The 16,027-nt window shown below is 38.4% G+C and overlaps 2 protein-coding genes across 4 annotated transcripts in view; both read right to left on the bottom strand.

The window, feature by feature from the left end:
• Positions 1 to 597: 597 nt before the first annotated feature.
• LOC133858283 (protein REVEILLE 6-like) overlaps positions 598 to 16,027 on the bottom strand; it is a 35,440-nt gene continuing 20,010 nt past the window's right edge. Inside the window, exon 7 of the mRNA XM_062293722.1 lies at positions 598 to 699. Within this exon, the coding sequence (XP_062149706.1) occupies positions 613 to 699 (87 nt within the window). The 3' untranslated portion in view covers positions 598 to 612. The remainder of the gene's footprint in view (positions 700 to 16,027) is intronic.
• LOC133858282 (DUF724 domain-containing protein 3-like) lies at positions 3,709 to 15,783 on the bottom strand. 3 transcript variants are annotated; one of them, XM_062293719.1, is made up of 6 exons: positions 15,372 to 15,783; positions 9,343 to 9,637; positions 8,026 to 8,083; positions 6,974 to 7,097; positions 6,712 to 6,882; positions 3,709 to 6,628 (listed from the first exon to the last, which is right to left on the bottom strand). In XM_062293719.1, the coding sequence occupies exons 2-6, from the start codon at positions 9,522 to 9,524 to the stop codon at positions 4,008 to 4,010; spliced, it is 3,156 nt and encodes a 1,051-aa protein (XP_062149703.1). In that variant the 5' UTR covers positions 9,525 to 9,637; positions 15,372 to 15,783; the 3' UTR covers positions 3,709 to 4,007. The 3 variants fall into 3 exon arrangements, with proteins under 3 accessions (XP_062149703.1, XP_062149701.1, XP_062149702.1); XM_062293717.1 differs by having other exon boundaries at positions 6,712 to 6,888; positions 15,372 to 15,782; XM_062293718.1 differs by having other exon boundaries at positions 6,712 to 6,888; positions 9,343 to 9,581; positions 15,372 to 15,782.

Below are 16,027 nucleotides of genomic sequence, written 5' to 3'. Positions count from 1 at the left end.
TAGAGAGAGAGAGAGAGAGAGAGAAGGGGAGAGATTAAATAGATCGGTTTAATTTTATTTAAAATACCGGTTCAATATTTAAATGACCGGTTTAGTCACTAAAAAGTATGAGTTCATGCCACGTGTCACTATTCTATGTCATTCTAAGGAAAAACTCGGCTTTTATATATATATATATGATCATGCAAAAACTAACAATGCAATAATTCATGTAGCAAAGTCTAAAATCAGATAAAAAAAAGTTCACTCACGTACGTGCAACCTAAATGTGTATAGAGTGAAAGCACTTCTAACGCATTATCATTTGTCAGTTTTTAATACATTATATAAAGCAGAAGCAAAAACCAAAAATCTTATATATCAAACTCTGAAAGCATAATAGTAAGCTGCAAATTGCCAAACCCAAATAACAATGATAAGCAATACTAGGCCTAAAATGTTGTAGTTTCATCATTCCATCAAGATCAGCCAAAAGCACACTGCTAGCAAATAAAACTTTGGGCTACTAAAGCACTACTGGCCAAAGTCAAGGACTCAGATTCTTGCTCTCACAACAGGTATTTTACCAGAGTTGGCATTCATGCAGATTGCTCAAATGTTTCCAACTTTAAACTAAGAGCTCAATGAACGGGGCCTTACATGGTCCACGAAATCGGGGCTGGTCAGATTGATTGACAGGTTTCTCATTAACAGGAGCACCTGGAGAAGAGCCAAATATACGAGTAAATAAGTATACGTGTCATCTTCAAAGAAAAACTTGATCTGTACAGTTGTAACAGTTAGCAGTATTGTTAAAAGCACCTGCCATGCAAAGCGCAAAGCACAGTTAAAATAAAACATTTTTTGAGGAAACACCACACTATTTTTCATAAAATCTTTTTTGGACCTAAAACCTTTGTGCAATTGCGTAATGATCCAACTATTTGAGCTAACTAGAGAAAACAAGTATATATTTCATAGTTGGCTACACAAGAAGAAGCACTATATTTCCAAAATCCAGTATCTAGCACAGTGATCATGCTATTACTAGCGTTGAGCAAGCATGGACTAATTAAGGCTCCCATTTTCATGCAGCTGGATATAGGCACCTAACCCTACAAACGGTTGTTGCCCCCTTACGTTTGCTGAGTTTTTACATTCATGTTCCTTTGTTTCCTCTAATTATGGGCATTTTTGTATACTTCCTTTGTACTAGAGTTGCGCCCCTCTACCCTTTTTAATGAGATTATATTACTTACAAAAAAAACATATTCATACCAGCACCATGTTGGCAAACACCGATGTAAGTGTTCCTTATAAACATTCTGAAAAATAGGGTTTGCACTTTGGAAATTTAGAACATCCAGTACCAAACTAATCAAAAGAGAAAATCCAGCATTCATAACACATGTTTTTCCTGTTATTGCTAAGTTAGACAGCAGCCGTAGGTCTTGAAACAATGACCATACCTGCTTCCACCTGGTTTTCACAGAGAGAGGAGGGGAATTGGAGTTAGAGCTCATTGGCTCATAAACATGTTGGAACAGAAATCTTTTTTGATGAATGTTGTTGGAACAGAAAATTGGTGCTTGTATCAACACATGTTATATTTTAAATACACTTTCATAAATCTCCCTGAATTTATTCCACTTCCAAGATGAAGAATATCATCAACGCATGTTATATTTTAAATACACTTCCATAAATCTGCCTGAATTTATTCCACTTCCGAGATGAAGGATATCAAAAACACTATTAAACCCACTTAGGTGATATAGCTTTTCTAGAAAGAATGAATACAGTTACGAAGGAATTAAGCCTCGTTTGGTTTGCGGATTAGACTCATGGAAAGAAATAGCTATTCCTACTGAATAACTATTGTTTTGTTTGGTTGTACATTATTTATAAGAATAACTATTCCTCTAAAAAATTAGAGGAATACCTATTCCTTCCCTGTGTGAATAAATATGTTGCTTCTTTTGCCCAAAAGCCTCGAGCCCTCTCAACACCAAGGCTGAAGAAATTTGCTACTGTCTCTCATACCCTCTCTCTATTTCTCAACCCAGATATCTCTCTCTCTCCACCTTAGCAATTATTCTGCAACGAAATCACACAACATCTGCATCCTCTCTCTCGCAGCCCACCATATATTTCTATCTCTCATCCTTCTCTCTCTCTCTCTCTCTATGTTGAAATCACAACTTGTGGGCTACGTCATGTCTTTTCTTTTCTTTTTTCTTTTCTTTTTTATGTTTATGTATTGTATCGTTAGCCAATTGTTTTTCTTTTCTGTTGCTTTGTCGGTGACCTTCGGGATGGTCTATGTTTTCTGTTGTGGGTTACAACTGGCCACTGTTGTTTTCTGGGTTACAGTAGTCTCTGTTGTTTACGTTATTAAATGGTCTCTGTTGTTTCCTTACGGTTCAGTATTTTTTGTAAGTTGGCCTTAATTGCTTTATGGGTTACGGTGGAAGGGACTAGACCTTAATTGTGTCTTATGGTCTTTGATGTAGCTTATGAACGGTCTTTGTTCAGTATTTGTGTCATACAGTCAGTATTTTCTGTCTTTATCCATGGTTTCTCGTTGTTCTTTTTCTTGTTACTCAATTATCAAGAAAAGAAATTAATTACCTCATTCTGTAATTGTCTTGTTCATAGTTGAATGCAGACTAGTGGATAATGTAGAACATAAATTTCTAGGAAGAAATCAACCAGAGAGAACAAAACTTGAAAAATATCTCTGCACAAGATTACCTTAAGCAGAAAATATCTCTGCAGAAAACTTGGCTCCTAATATGTCTAATACTTCTGGAATCAGAGAGAAGAGGCCATCAAATAAGATGGATATAGTTAAATTAGAGTATTTGAGTCACTATTTTGCACTCTTGTCTACAATCAGAGATAAATAGCTTTTGACCAAGTGAAATTGGTGACAATGCTAAAATAGTAAAATCCACATGAAGGTGGTGACTTCGCATATGCACAAACATGGATTCTAAATTCCATTTGAAAAGGTGTAATCAGTAGAAAACAGTGAACAATAACACTACTAAACATATAAGTTTATAAATATATCAGAGACAAGTCAACCACTCAGAATAGGATACCTGGTCAATTACATATTTTACCAGGTAAAAAAAAAAAACAAAAAAGCTGAATTAAATGTAAAAACAATATGAACTGAGAGGCAAGGAACTGATAGATTTTTTATTTATAAATTGTTTTGTAGCGTAAAAGTATATAAATAAAAAAGGCACAAACTTGACGGAATTAAAAAAAAAAGTTATAATATGACTGTCTATGTTTCTAAAATAAAGAAAAAATGTTCTTAAAAATGTAAATTATATTTGTATTATAAGGATATTTTAAGAAATTTGATTATAATATGATTCCATTCACCAACGTATTGCACCGAACCCAACAAAATAATATATATTCAGTATTCTATTCCAGCGTTACAACCAAACAAAAAAATAAGAATAGCTATTTCATACTACCTTTTTCTATTCCCAGTAATAGCTATTCATTTTCTTAATGGAATAGTCATTCCACGAACTAAACGAGGCTTTATAGTGCTAACCTCTCAATGAATGGCTATGTTTTCCTTTACCAGTGGTTTCAGCAATAGGTAGTATTCTTGGAGTGCTTTCAGTGCTACTACAGCAGTTATTTGCCACTGTTGGCCTTGGAAAGGAAACGTCATATGGAAAACAAATGACACTTCGATGCTACTTTAGTGAAAGACTCAACTACCATTGATACATTATTTCTTTTAGACAACAAAGGTCATGAGCAAATACCGTCAATCACCGGCCATCAATCACTGAGATGTGGCATCTTAAGACTAGATATAAAAACAAAAAGGACTCAGAAAAAAATCCACGTAAGAGGTCAGAAATACCAACTTCTATGAACACTACTCTAATGTTATAAGTTGAACTACTTCTATGATCAGTTACACAGCGCCTCCAGGGGTCATGAACATTGAGGGAATGCCCAGAGAGAGGATACCATTAAGAGAGCCGGCATCATACCGACTTCCAAGGTGCAGAGGCAAGCTTTTCAAAACCAAGCCGGGTGCTCTGAATGTCTTCATTGATTGCATTCACACGCACCTGCAAGATGTTAATTTCAAGTTCTTTACTCTCCTTTTCTGACTTGATTAATGCATGTTTTTCCTGTAACTCAGCTATCTGCTTCTCAATTTTGACCATCTCTTCAACCATTTCTATTTTCTCACGACTACAACGCAATATCTTGCCCTCAGCATCTTTTGACTCATTCAGAATCTGCCCTTGCGTATCTATAATTGATAGCATTTCATTAATACGACCTCGGAAAACAGCAACATCAAATCCAAGCTTTTCCAAGTCAAGAAGACTCTCCATATAGCTAGCAAAAATGCTTCTAGGATCATCAAGTTGCAACTTGGGTATTTTCTCAACCAAACTGGAAAAGGTTACTATATTACCAATAGCCAATCCCTCACGATACACCTTGCTACATTTACTCAAAGGAAGAAAGTGTGGATCTTGAGGCATTATTCTGAATATTTCCATAGATTCAATTGTCTTCCAGAGTGGCGAGGTCTTCTCAAATGGCAATTCTCTATTCCCATCCAACACCAAGTCACCTGTGGCAACAGTTTCAGGAACTTGCACAATATCAGGTTGTTGTGTTCTTGCTTCATTGCATTCATCAACGGTCCTACCAGGTGATAGTTTTGACTCTTTGCCACTTGTTGGGCACTGCAACGTTCCACCAATCCATGTGGCTAGAGGTTGGTCATCAATGTCCATATTGCCGAGTGCTGCAACGCTTGTCATACCAACATCATCTGCCGTGGAATTTGTCGCAGAAACTTCAGCTAATTGTATTCTTGAGACGTCATAAGAGTCTGCAGATTTCCCCCCAGTAAGTATATACGAAGCAACTGCTTGAGTTGGATGATCTTCTACAACAATTTCAGTGCCTTCAACTCCATTCTGCTCCTTACCTTCATCTGAAGCTTTTGAGCTAGTGACAACAAATTTATGGGGCCTTCCTCTCTTTCTTTTAGTACTGTTTCCCTCAGATTTCTGCTGATCTATTTCCTTAGCTTCCAACCCCAAGATGATAGGCATTTCAGCTTCTTTCCTAATACCCTCAAGCACAATTTCTTCTGCAGTGCCACCACATGCTGCTGAAGGCGGTGGGCTTTTAACCAGTGACTTTGGACGTCTTCCCCTCTTATTTACAGGACTAGATTTGTTACTGTCCAATGACTCCAATTTACAAAACTTCTGTCGTTTCCAAACTTTCCCTCTGCGAATAAGGCTCTCAGTTGTAGTTAAAGGTTGATTGCCAAGGACCCCCGAGTGTCTCTGTTGTTTACCTCCACTATTTGGCAGAGCCGATCTAGACAATACTTTTCTTGATATTTTGCTTCGCTTCTTCCTTAATTGACAAGTTGAAGCGGATAATAGGGCCTCTGAGGTAATCGTTGTTTTCAACTTTTTTGAAGGATGTATCTGTGTAGCATTACCCTTAGGGTTGGGCAGTTTTATTTTCCTCATGCTTGGTGCCAAGGCACAGGTAACTACTGTTCCATCATTAGGACTTGACTGCTCCATCAAATTCTTCAGAGAATTTGTAGAAAGGGGTGTACTCTCATCCATGTTATCTCTTGCAATAACATAACTTTCAGCTTGAACAGTTACCTCAAGGTTACTGGCATTGTTACAAGGGTTCCTCATTTGTTCTTGTAAATCTGAAGCTAGTAATAATTCCTGAGATCCACTAACCCATTCCTCAGCTTTCCATTGCATACGAGGCCTTAATGTTGACTGATTGAATACAATATTCTCAATTGTTTGCTTGAAAAAGACAAGATACCTTGTATCAGTAACACATCTGGCAATCACGCCTGCATGCCAAGCAAATTTATAAAATGCATCCACTTTTTCATACACATTATATTTTCTGTCTGTGTGAGGAGGTGGAGGAGAAGGCCGAATATGGAGCAAATCTACAGTAACCTTCCCAAGCTCAGCCTCATCACCATTTCTTGAGCTCTGATACTTCACCCAAAACGTATTATCCTTGTTTTCTATAATGACAATTGCAGGGAACCAAGCATCCCGTAAATTTTCTTCTTCTACATTCACTTCTACATCCATTCCTGTGCTAAAATTTGACTGTGTCTTTTGCAGCTTGTCAGGCCGAACCCACTTCCCATTGAGCCACTCTTGGTGCACCCTCAAATCCTTTCGGTCAAACTCAATCACATCTGGTGGGTTCTTGAAGTAAACCCTGTACCTCGAGTCTCCCAGAACCTTCACAACCTCACCAGTCCACCACCCGTCCCTGCAATAGGCACCAACAACCCCGCCAAGCTCCAAATCCTGGGCTGCAAACTCTTCTTGGGGAGGCTTGGGCCTCATGTAGCACTCGTCGATGTACTCCTTCAGTGGCTCAGACCCTTCTTTCGTGAGCAATGTCCGGTACTCAACCTTAGCCCTCGTGTACTTCTTGGGTATGGGCGGCTCGATGACAGTGGCCATGTACCACGAGCCCTTGAACCCTGGCTTGTCGCTGCTCACTTCGACCTCCTCCCCAACGCAGTAGATCTGGTTTGGGAAGCTGCTGCCTTCGGGGCTTCCCATTTGTGCTGTGAGTGTGGTACCATTGATACATTTATAGAGAAGAAATCATGTTGAAGTTAGTGAAATCCAAATATGTAAGAAGCCAAACCTGTTGTCCCATGAGATATATTAGGCTTCTGCACATTGTTGTTTGTCCAGGACGGCATGGCAGGACTAGTTACAGGACTCCCAAGCATTGATGAAGAATCAGGCCTTAACACATATCCAGATTCAAGCAGAACAGATGAGGTTTGAAAACATCCCGACACTTGTAAGAGCACTGGAGCTGCGAAATATGGCATATATGAGTCTGGGTTTGAACTAAGTCGGTATTAAAACAACTAACCATATGTGAAATAAACTATGCTGACCATTTTTTGAAGCCTTCTGAGGATATGAATGAGCGGCTTTCCTTTTTGGCCGGGGTGGGGGTAAATGTTCACTTGTCCCGCTCCCCTGAACCTTCATAAAGTACTTTTGTGCATGACTACGTATCTGGAAAAGGTGTCCTTATGAGTATCAGTATTCATAAAAAAATTAATTAAATTAAAATAACTGCATCAATTAAGTCAAAAAGACATGTGTTCCCTTTAATTCATCTGACACTGTACAATGAATAGAGAACATCACAGGAAATAACATTTAAAAAGCTAAATTATTATGATACTTCTTACAGAAAAAGACAATTGCAAGTCCAGAATGTTGAAGTCAACAAGAAACTGGAATTGCATGCTCTTATGCAAGCCAAGTGACAGTCAAAAAATTCTCAATGAACTTCATACAATGCATTCTTCACCATAAGGCATGTTGACTGCAATGACAGAGAAGGAAGCTCAGGCATACTTCAATTTCTCAAGCAAAATAATTCAGGCCAACAAAATTGCTCTAATTAATTTATTTCCAGTGCCAGCTCAATGGTAGCGTATAAGCAGAGTTGCATGATCATATAAAATAAACAGAAAACCTAAGAGACAGCGGCCAATTGAGAGAGAGAGCATGATGGAAAATCAATAACATAGATGGAAATAGAGATGGAAATACAAAAAATAATGAGACTTTAGGAAGGAGAACAAACAGAAAAGTTCCACCTTATCCCACTTTATAGCATTTTATGTCTCTTAAGCCATACAGCTACAGTTTATCTTGAACAAGAGATGTTATTGAAGACAAGCACAAGTGCAAAAGAGAGCTTAAGACAGACGCGTAAGCTGAACAGGGAAGACCTCCTTATCCCTCCCCACCTCTTTTGGATGGAAAAAGTATGATAATAACCAAGAAAATAATAGAAAAAGAAAAGAAAATAATCTCTGGGTTACTGAGTAAATGAAAGAATCCAGATGCATATGCAACACACATAAAATCATGTAGAAAAAATGGTATGAACAATTGGTAAACAGAATGGGTATTTGGCATTTAAGATCACCTGTATAGCTGACTTAGACCCAACAAATGCTTCAATCTTTTTCCAGTCACGGTCAAAGCTGAGTACAATAATAAACATAGATAATATCAGGGAATAATACAGAAAGTAGGAAGAACTTACAATTAAAAAAAAAAAAAAAAAACATTGTCCTTTAGGCAAGTAAATTAAGTTTTAACTTTTAACCACACCAAGTTCCTCCAAGTTGACTCGATAAAGAGCCTAAAGTATTATAATTTTTGAACTGCGACCGGAATTTTTATCGATAAAATGAAATTTTCTGCAGGATCATATAACCCATATACTGTGGTGTAAGATAATGGAACCATCAAAGAACTTAAACCAAAAAAGCAAATTAAATATTCTGTCTAAAATTTGTGATTTCTTGCTCTCTCCACACGTCAACAACTGCAAATGATTTTGGCACTGATTAATAGTAAAATGTCAAAAAGTTATCTGTAATTAAATAATACCAAGTACCTTATTACCACAAGGTAGATTGGTAGAACTATCAAAAAGCTGGGTTTTTGTTAATTGCTTCCTGTGTATTTAGGGACGCTTTATGTTTTTTTATAAAATGTCCATTAATTATAAAAAATACAAAAACTATCAAAAAGCTGAAACCAATAAACTGCAATTTGAGAGGAAAAGAGGAAGAGCCGCTACACTTTAAACTAATTCGATCTTAAACTATAGTGAATGGTTTATCCTTTTTTTCAGAAACATCACCAAAATTTCATGATTCTTTTTTGCTTCCAAAAAATTATTAAAAGAGGAACCAAATAACAAAAAAATAAATAAATAAATAAAAACAAGGAAAAAGAAAAAAGAAAAGCTTTTCCAAGTCTTCACCAAAAATGCCCTTATATAACCATAGTCCATACGGCTACACAGCTATAACTACACTTGAAATACTCATATCAAGAAAGAATGAAACCTGAGCAGATAAAAAATGGAAAAAAAAAAAATTAGGAAAACCAATATCTGCATTCAGAAACCAAGACTATCTCTATGCACAATACAATTTACACAAGAAGGAAACACTCCAAAACCTTTTCCTACAAAACCCAATTCAACCTATATCTACATTTGTTTGCCCACCTAAAAAAAAAAAAGTAGAAGATGAAAAAAAAAAAAAAATTTACACTACACATTTCTTTTAATCAACTAAAAAGAAAAAAAATTGTACACAGAACTATCCTCAACAGCCAAACACAACCTCAACCTCTCCTCCACCCAATTAACCCCACTCAAAACCTTGAATTCCCTAACTAACCACTCCAAAATTCAAATCTCATTTTGAAGAGGACTGTTACTTACAGTTGGAGGGCTTTGAGAAACTTGTCGTGCTCCAGCTCGGTCCAGCTCTCCCTGGACTTGGTTATAGTGTAGGGTTTTCGGATCTTCTTACTCGGATCCTTCAACGAAGTGGTGGTCGACCCCATTGTTGCTGTCGTAGTAGTAGTAGTTATGGCGAAGGGTACGAGTCCTGGTAGAGCCATTCCGGTCGGCTCCAAGTAGAAGCCCTCGGCCGGGTTCAGTTTTTTTTTTTTTAAGCTCTGTACCAATTTACTGTTGCCACATTCAGCTCTAATACCATACTATAACGCTCCACCTTTTACAAAAATGCGTAAGTGATTATTTCTAATAAGTCACGCGACATTACTATATCAGAGACAATAAATCTCGCAGCGGAAAATATGTATTCTTTTTTTTTTTTTCTTTTTCTCTCTCTCTTTAAAGATTGGGACAATTCCCTCATGACACATCAGAGCTGACTGAATTACTTCTAGACATTTATTATAAGTTATTTAAATTTTCTTTATACTAATTACATTGAAATATGTGTCGCCAGAGACACATAAGCATACACAGTAAAATCTACTAAATGCAAGCATTTCTCTAAGTATGTTACATACAAAAGAACGTAAATACAACGATTACAAATAAATACATCAGCTATAAAAACGTTGCTAGATTAGTCCGTGCCTTTGTCTTTTGAACCTGCATCAACAATTATGTAATTGTGGTAATGACCACAATCCCATACTGTAATTGTGTGAGTCAACTGTTTCAATAATATAATGGTTACTGATTTATTTAGAAATACACAATGCGATAATATGATGACAGTTTTATATGCAAAGTCTTATTTATATTATTTTTGCACTCCTCTCATTTAGAGTCGTACCTCCGGTTAACGTGTTTCTAAGAGCCATACCTCCCTCACCATTTTTATTATCTTTTTAGTACTAGTAGCCGTACCTCCTAATACATTGGTAACTGTACTTACCAACTTTTTATTTATTATTATTATTGGCACAGGAAGATATACCTCACCTCAACCTTTGGAAGCCGTACCTCCCAACTTGTTATTAATCACTTTATTAGTCACAACAGTAAAATATGCAAAGTTTCATTCATACGCACACAATTAAATAAATCTGCAATCAATGCATTATGGAAATCAATATCACACTCAGTAAGTAATTTATAATTACAACCCTTTTGTGCAGTTTCTTTTTTTTTTAGAAGTAAAGTATATTCAAAAGGCGCAAAGGGGCGCAACCCATAGTACACAGGACATATACAAGAAGCCCCTAATTCAAAGAAAAAAAAAAGACATCTGCAATAAATACATATATACCAAAGATGGTATATTTATCAGTTTTCTATTCTAACCATAAGACATTACTTTTGCATTTATTTTCAATCAAAGAATCTCAACCTATTAATCTGTACACATAATTTCGATTAAAAAGGAATTCAATATATTTAGCATGCTTTTAATCCAGCTACCAAACATAACCTCACTCAAATCTCTTTTTCTATAAAAATATTAGGAAAAATTACACTTTACCCCATGAAGTTTCACCAAAATCGCAATTGAGGCTCCAAACTGAAAAAAAGTTGCAATTGACCCCAACGAAGTTACAAAAATTTTCAATTTGGCCATTCCATCAGCATTTTCCGTCTCAGCTAACGGAAACTCAAACACGTGCGCGGCACATGCGTTTTTGGAACGAATTAAGACTAAAATGCCCTCATTTGTATTTAAAATGCCGCGTTTTATCTCTTTTTGTAAAACACTATCGTCGTCTTCTTCCTTGTTATTTACCCATAAGAAGGCCACCTTCTCATAACAAAAATAAATAAATAAATAAAAACAGATGCCAGTGGCTCCGGGTGGGACTTCATGAAATTTTTTCGTGTTTTTAGTTTTCACATAGGGGCCGATGGTGCCGCTCTCCGGCACAACCAACGTCGAGGGGCCCCATGGGTCGCCTTCCCTCTCGGTGGCACTGTACTAAGTTGATGGATGGTGAGCACCATACTTCATCGTCAACGCGTCCAGCAACATCTCAGTGTGTCCATACGAAACGTGAAGAAGGTGAACAATCAACCGCAGCTGCAAGCCGAGCCCTCATCTCCTCCAATTTTACGGATGCAGTGAACCTGTCCGTCCTCCAAAGAATCGTCGGCCATCTCCATAGGTTGTTCGCGCTTTTTTGTATCCACACATGGTGACTGACACAAACCCTTCCCTTTTTTGTCGAACACTACGCGAAATGGGCCGTACACAACCTTTGTGCCAATTACTTTCTCATATTCCTCGATGCCAAGTTACTCCCTCGCCTCGAAGCGGCGGCATCTGTCTTTTAAGTTAAGTCATTTCCTAAGACGGCTCGTCTTATTCTACGATAATCCAAGTAGCTGCTCCACGAGTCTGCTCGGAACCAGTCGATTCCTGAGCCATTCATTCTCCCCTCTCATTTGGCGTTTGCCAACCACTAGAGCAAGTAAATGAACCTACAGTGAATGAACTTAAAGAACCACAGATTTTTACCGGATTGTACACCTTTGTGCCTGGCTATGTATATGGATGTGCATAAAGAAGGGACATGACATCTCTCTCCTTTTTGGGGGGAAAGAGAGAGGGAATAAGCTGCAGCGGTACCTCACGAACTTCTTACTAGGCAGCACCATCCTATAGGCATTTGCGAGTGTTTGGATGCACGTGTTTATTCATATTCCTGCGCAGTTAAGAGATAAATTGTCCACTAGGCAATCACTTGTGTCTTTCTTGGATATGCTCAGTCCGGGTATAGATGCCATGACATGAAACCCATCAAGCAAATCTTTATGGCCCTAAAAAAGAGAGGCGACCTGAATGCCGAGCTCCTTGATGTCGGACCAAGATTCTCTCCAATTAAGAGGAACTGAAGAGGAGCCGGTCCTTTATACACGGGCATTTTTGTAATTTCACCTGGTGTGAAATTACAAAAATGCCCATGAGTATAAAGGACCGGCTCCTCTCTAGTTGACCTAATGCCTTGATGTCGACCTCCCCCCTTTCATGCATGGCCTCTGTTTTGGTTGTGTAGAATAGGGGAGAACAGAGTGTCAGTGTCTTACAAGTAAACAAGCAATGAAAAGTGACGACACTAATAAACAAGCAACTTATCTGGGATGATTCCAGCAAACCTCTCTCGATCTCTTTTATGATGTCAAAACTACAGCTAGCCCGCAGTAATTTTTTGTTGAATGCCCACTCTCAACTACTCGTCTGGGGCATCGACATTACCAGCGGTGGCAAACAATTCTCAAACCTCAAGCTTTAGTTTCAGACTGTTTCAGAGTTAAAATTAGTTCAGTCACAGAGAAGACGATCCACAATACTTACAAACACTGCCGTTTAAACATTTGCCTTTACTATAGTTAAAAAACGCTTTGTTTCAATTAAATCTGCATGTTGCGTTTTTCTTTTTTAATGACAAATGCTGTGTAGTCCGTACCTGAGCGTTTGACATTGTTTTATTCATGTATTTCATTGGCTTCGTACTTAGCTCTGAGGGGGTGGATTGAAAATGAATCCTAGATATCCAACCCGGTGGTCACACAAGTGGAGCTCGTGATGTTCACGCCTAGCGTGCCACTCAAGCTCTTCAGAAGCTCTAACTTCACCGAATTCGGCGCAGGTGTAGAAGGTGGTTGACATGGCAAAGGTTGTGATTCAATGGAGTGGTGGTACTGGAATTCGTTTATACAAAGAGTAAGTTCGTGATCAGCTCGGCAAGTGAGTTTTGAGGCTTTGAGGACGTATTTGGAGGAGAAGATTTTTGTCAACTTAGGGGAGAGTATGTTCTCGGTGGTGTATGTGCACACGGGTGTGCAAAGGACCGAAAACTTTCCTGGAATCTCTACCCTACGATCAATCTAAGAGGCTATTCCGATCAACATCAGAAATCATCTTGAGGCCATTTATTTCGTGCACCCGGGACTACAGGTTAAACTCTTCCTCGCCACCTTTGGACGTTCGATTTTCACTGGAGGGTAAGATTCTCTTACTTTGACCTTCTGATGCAGTTGAAAAAGATTCTCTTACGTCCTTTAACACTCTGATCATGCAAACTGCAGGTTGTACCAGAAGCTGAAATATGTGTACAGGGTGGAGTTTCTGTGGGAGCACGTGAGGAGGAACGAGATTGAGATGCCACAATTTGTGTATGATCACGATCAGGAGCTGGAGTGCCGTCCAATGATGGACTACAGGTTGGAGAGTGATCACCCTAGAGTCCACGGAATATACGAACGTTGAGAGAGAATGAGAGAGATAGAGATGACTTTTCCAAGCTATTGAAACAGCATGCAGTCTACACGATTTTACGTAAAACGTGGCCTTCAAGTGTTATACGTAAAATGTGGTCTTCACGTGTTTTACATCAAACTATGGTTTTTTTCCTTATAGACTCTCCCGTGAGTTCATTGATTGCGAGATGCAGTGATTTCAATCTGTATAGACTAGAAAGCTCCGGAGAATGGTTTTGTATGAGACAGTGTCGGAGCACTGTGAATGGTTGTGTTTTTCGAATATTCAAGGGGTAGAAAAATGAGGGCATTTTAGTTTAATTTGTCCCAAAAACGCACGTGCCGTGCACATGTTTAAGTTTCCATCAGCTGAGACGAAAAATGATGACGAAATGGCCAAATCGAAAATTTTTGTAACTTCGTTGGGCTCAATTGCAACTTTTTTCACTTTAGAGCCTAAATTGCGATATTGGTGAAACTTCATGGGGTAAAGTGTAATTTTCCCAAAATATTAAAACTTCACTTAAGGAACAGCTCATGCAATTACACAAGAACCGGCCAAACAGCAAAACACCCATTAGGCCATCATAGAAAATCAACCCACTCGGCCATTAATGGTTGAACTAAAACAAGACATCACAAGTAAACAGGAAAGGCATCTCAAAATCAGGAGGATTTATACTTCAAAACCAATCAACACAAAACAATGGCCCTGTTTGGAAAACTCTTACCCCCTTCCCCGCTCCCCCACCCCCAACACAGCCACAGCTTTAGGCAAAAAAAGGCTGACGCCCATCTGCCAACTTTAGTCAACAAGTAGCTTCTTGACCAAAATGCCCTTGCAGATTGGGTGTGTGTTGACCGTTTCAAGTGAGACTTTTTTTACCATTTCAAGGGAGCTTTTTTGTCATGCCATGGGTAATATGGAAAAAATCATTTATGAAAAAAATCAAATGATTTTTTTCCATATTACCCCTGGCATGACAAAAAAGCGCCCCTTTCAAATTGAGTTGACTGTTTCAAAGGGGGCTTTTTTGTCATGCCAAGGGTAATATGGAAAAAATCAAATCTGTCCTACCTTGTTTCACACGCCGGGCATTGTTTTTCCCAATGCTGATGGGACAACTGAGCACGTCAGAGGGGAAATGCCGAAATGGGGGGAAGGGGGGGTGTAGGTTTTCCAAACAGGGCCAATCAAATCTCCCCCCAAAACACCACACACACAGTCGAATCTCACTAAAGGGTCAGAACCGGGAATCACACAAACCTCAGAAATCCCCCATATCAAAACATCACAACTGGCCAAAATATCTAAATTTTCATAATCAATCCAGTTGCTACCCCAAATACAAAGAGAATAACTCAATCGGCTATACTGTATACAGAGGAAATAACCAACACATAAATACCCAGGAAAAAATAAAAAAAGGAATATCCAGCTTTTAACATCATAATAGAACAATACTTGGCCAAGAACCCAAAATACCCATAATCGGTTAACACCACAAAACAGGGGACACCTAACCGGCTAAAGCAGAGGAAAAAACAATCATCTTCATACCCAGTCTTCGAACGGGTCAAAATAGGGAATAATAAGGTTTCACATAGTTAACACTACACCACCGAAACAATCGGCTAAAACAATCAGCAAGTAAAAACACTCAATCAGCCGTGAAGGAACAAGAATAAACTCATCATCACGACATCACAGCAAACACCCAATACAAGACAAATGGAATTGCAAGAAGTTGGTAAATTACCCTTAGTGATTTTCACAGAAAATCCACCGGAAAAAAACGGTGAAATTGGTCACGGGGTGCTTGATCGGGTCTCCGATCTCGGGTTCTCCGGACTCTCGTGTCACCTTCCTCTCGGTCTCTCTCTCAGCTTTTCTCTCGGGTCTCCAGCTCTCATGGGTTCCTGATTCTCTCTTAGTTTCTCTCCCCTAAGCTCTGTTTCGGTCTCCTCTCCGGTCGATTTCCCTCCCAGTTCTCACTCTCACTCTCCCGATCACTCTCTTAATCTTTCTCTCTCCCTGTTATTCGGACGGAAAGAAGAAAGGAAAGAGTAAGAAAGATGAAAGAAGGAAGAAGGAAGAAGAGAAGAGGAGGGTGCGTTTTGCCGAAGAGAGGGAAGTCGATTTTATAGGCTGAGAGCGAGATATTTCAGAATCTGATATTTTCCGAAAACTTTGCAGAGTTTTCTACCAAAACTTACGAGTTAAGCTTACGAAAATATCGTAGATATTTTTAAATTTGGTCTTTCTAATTTTAATCTAATTAAAGTTAAATTTAAATCCGTTTTAAATCTAGATTATCTCATAATTAATATTATTTCATTAATAATATAATTACACCGATAATAATGTTATACACAATAAATATTGCACAATATCAATTAATATTATAATACCAAT

Source organism: Alnus glutinosa, chromosome 1, assembly GCF_958979055.1.
Source record: "Alnus glutinosa chromosome 1, dhAlnGlut1.1, whole genome shotgun sequence".
NCBI classification, from domain to species: Eukaryota; Viridiplantae; Streptophyta; class Magnoliopsida; order Fagales; family Betulaceae; genus Alnus; species Alnus glutinosa.
The sequence above is the reverse complement of the archived record's forward strand: the minus strand, read 5'-3'. Positions and strand labels throughout refer to the sequence as shown.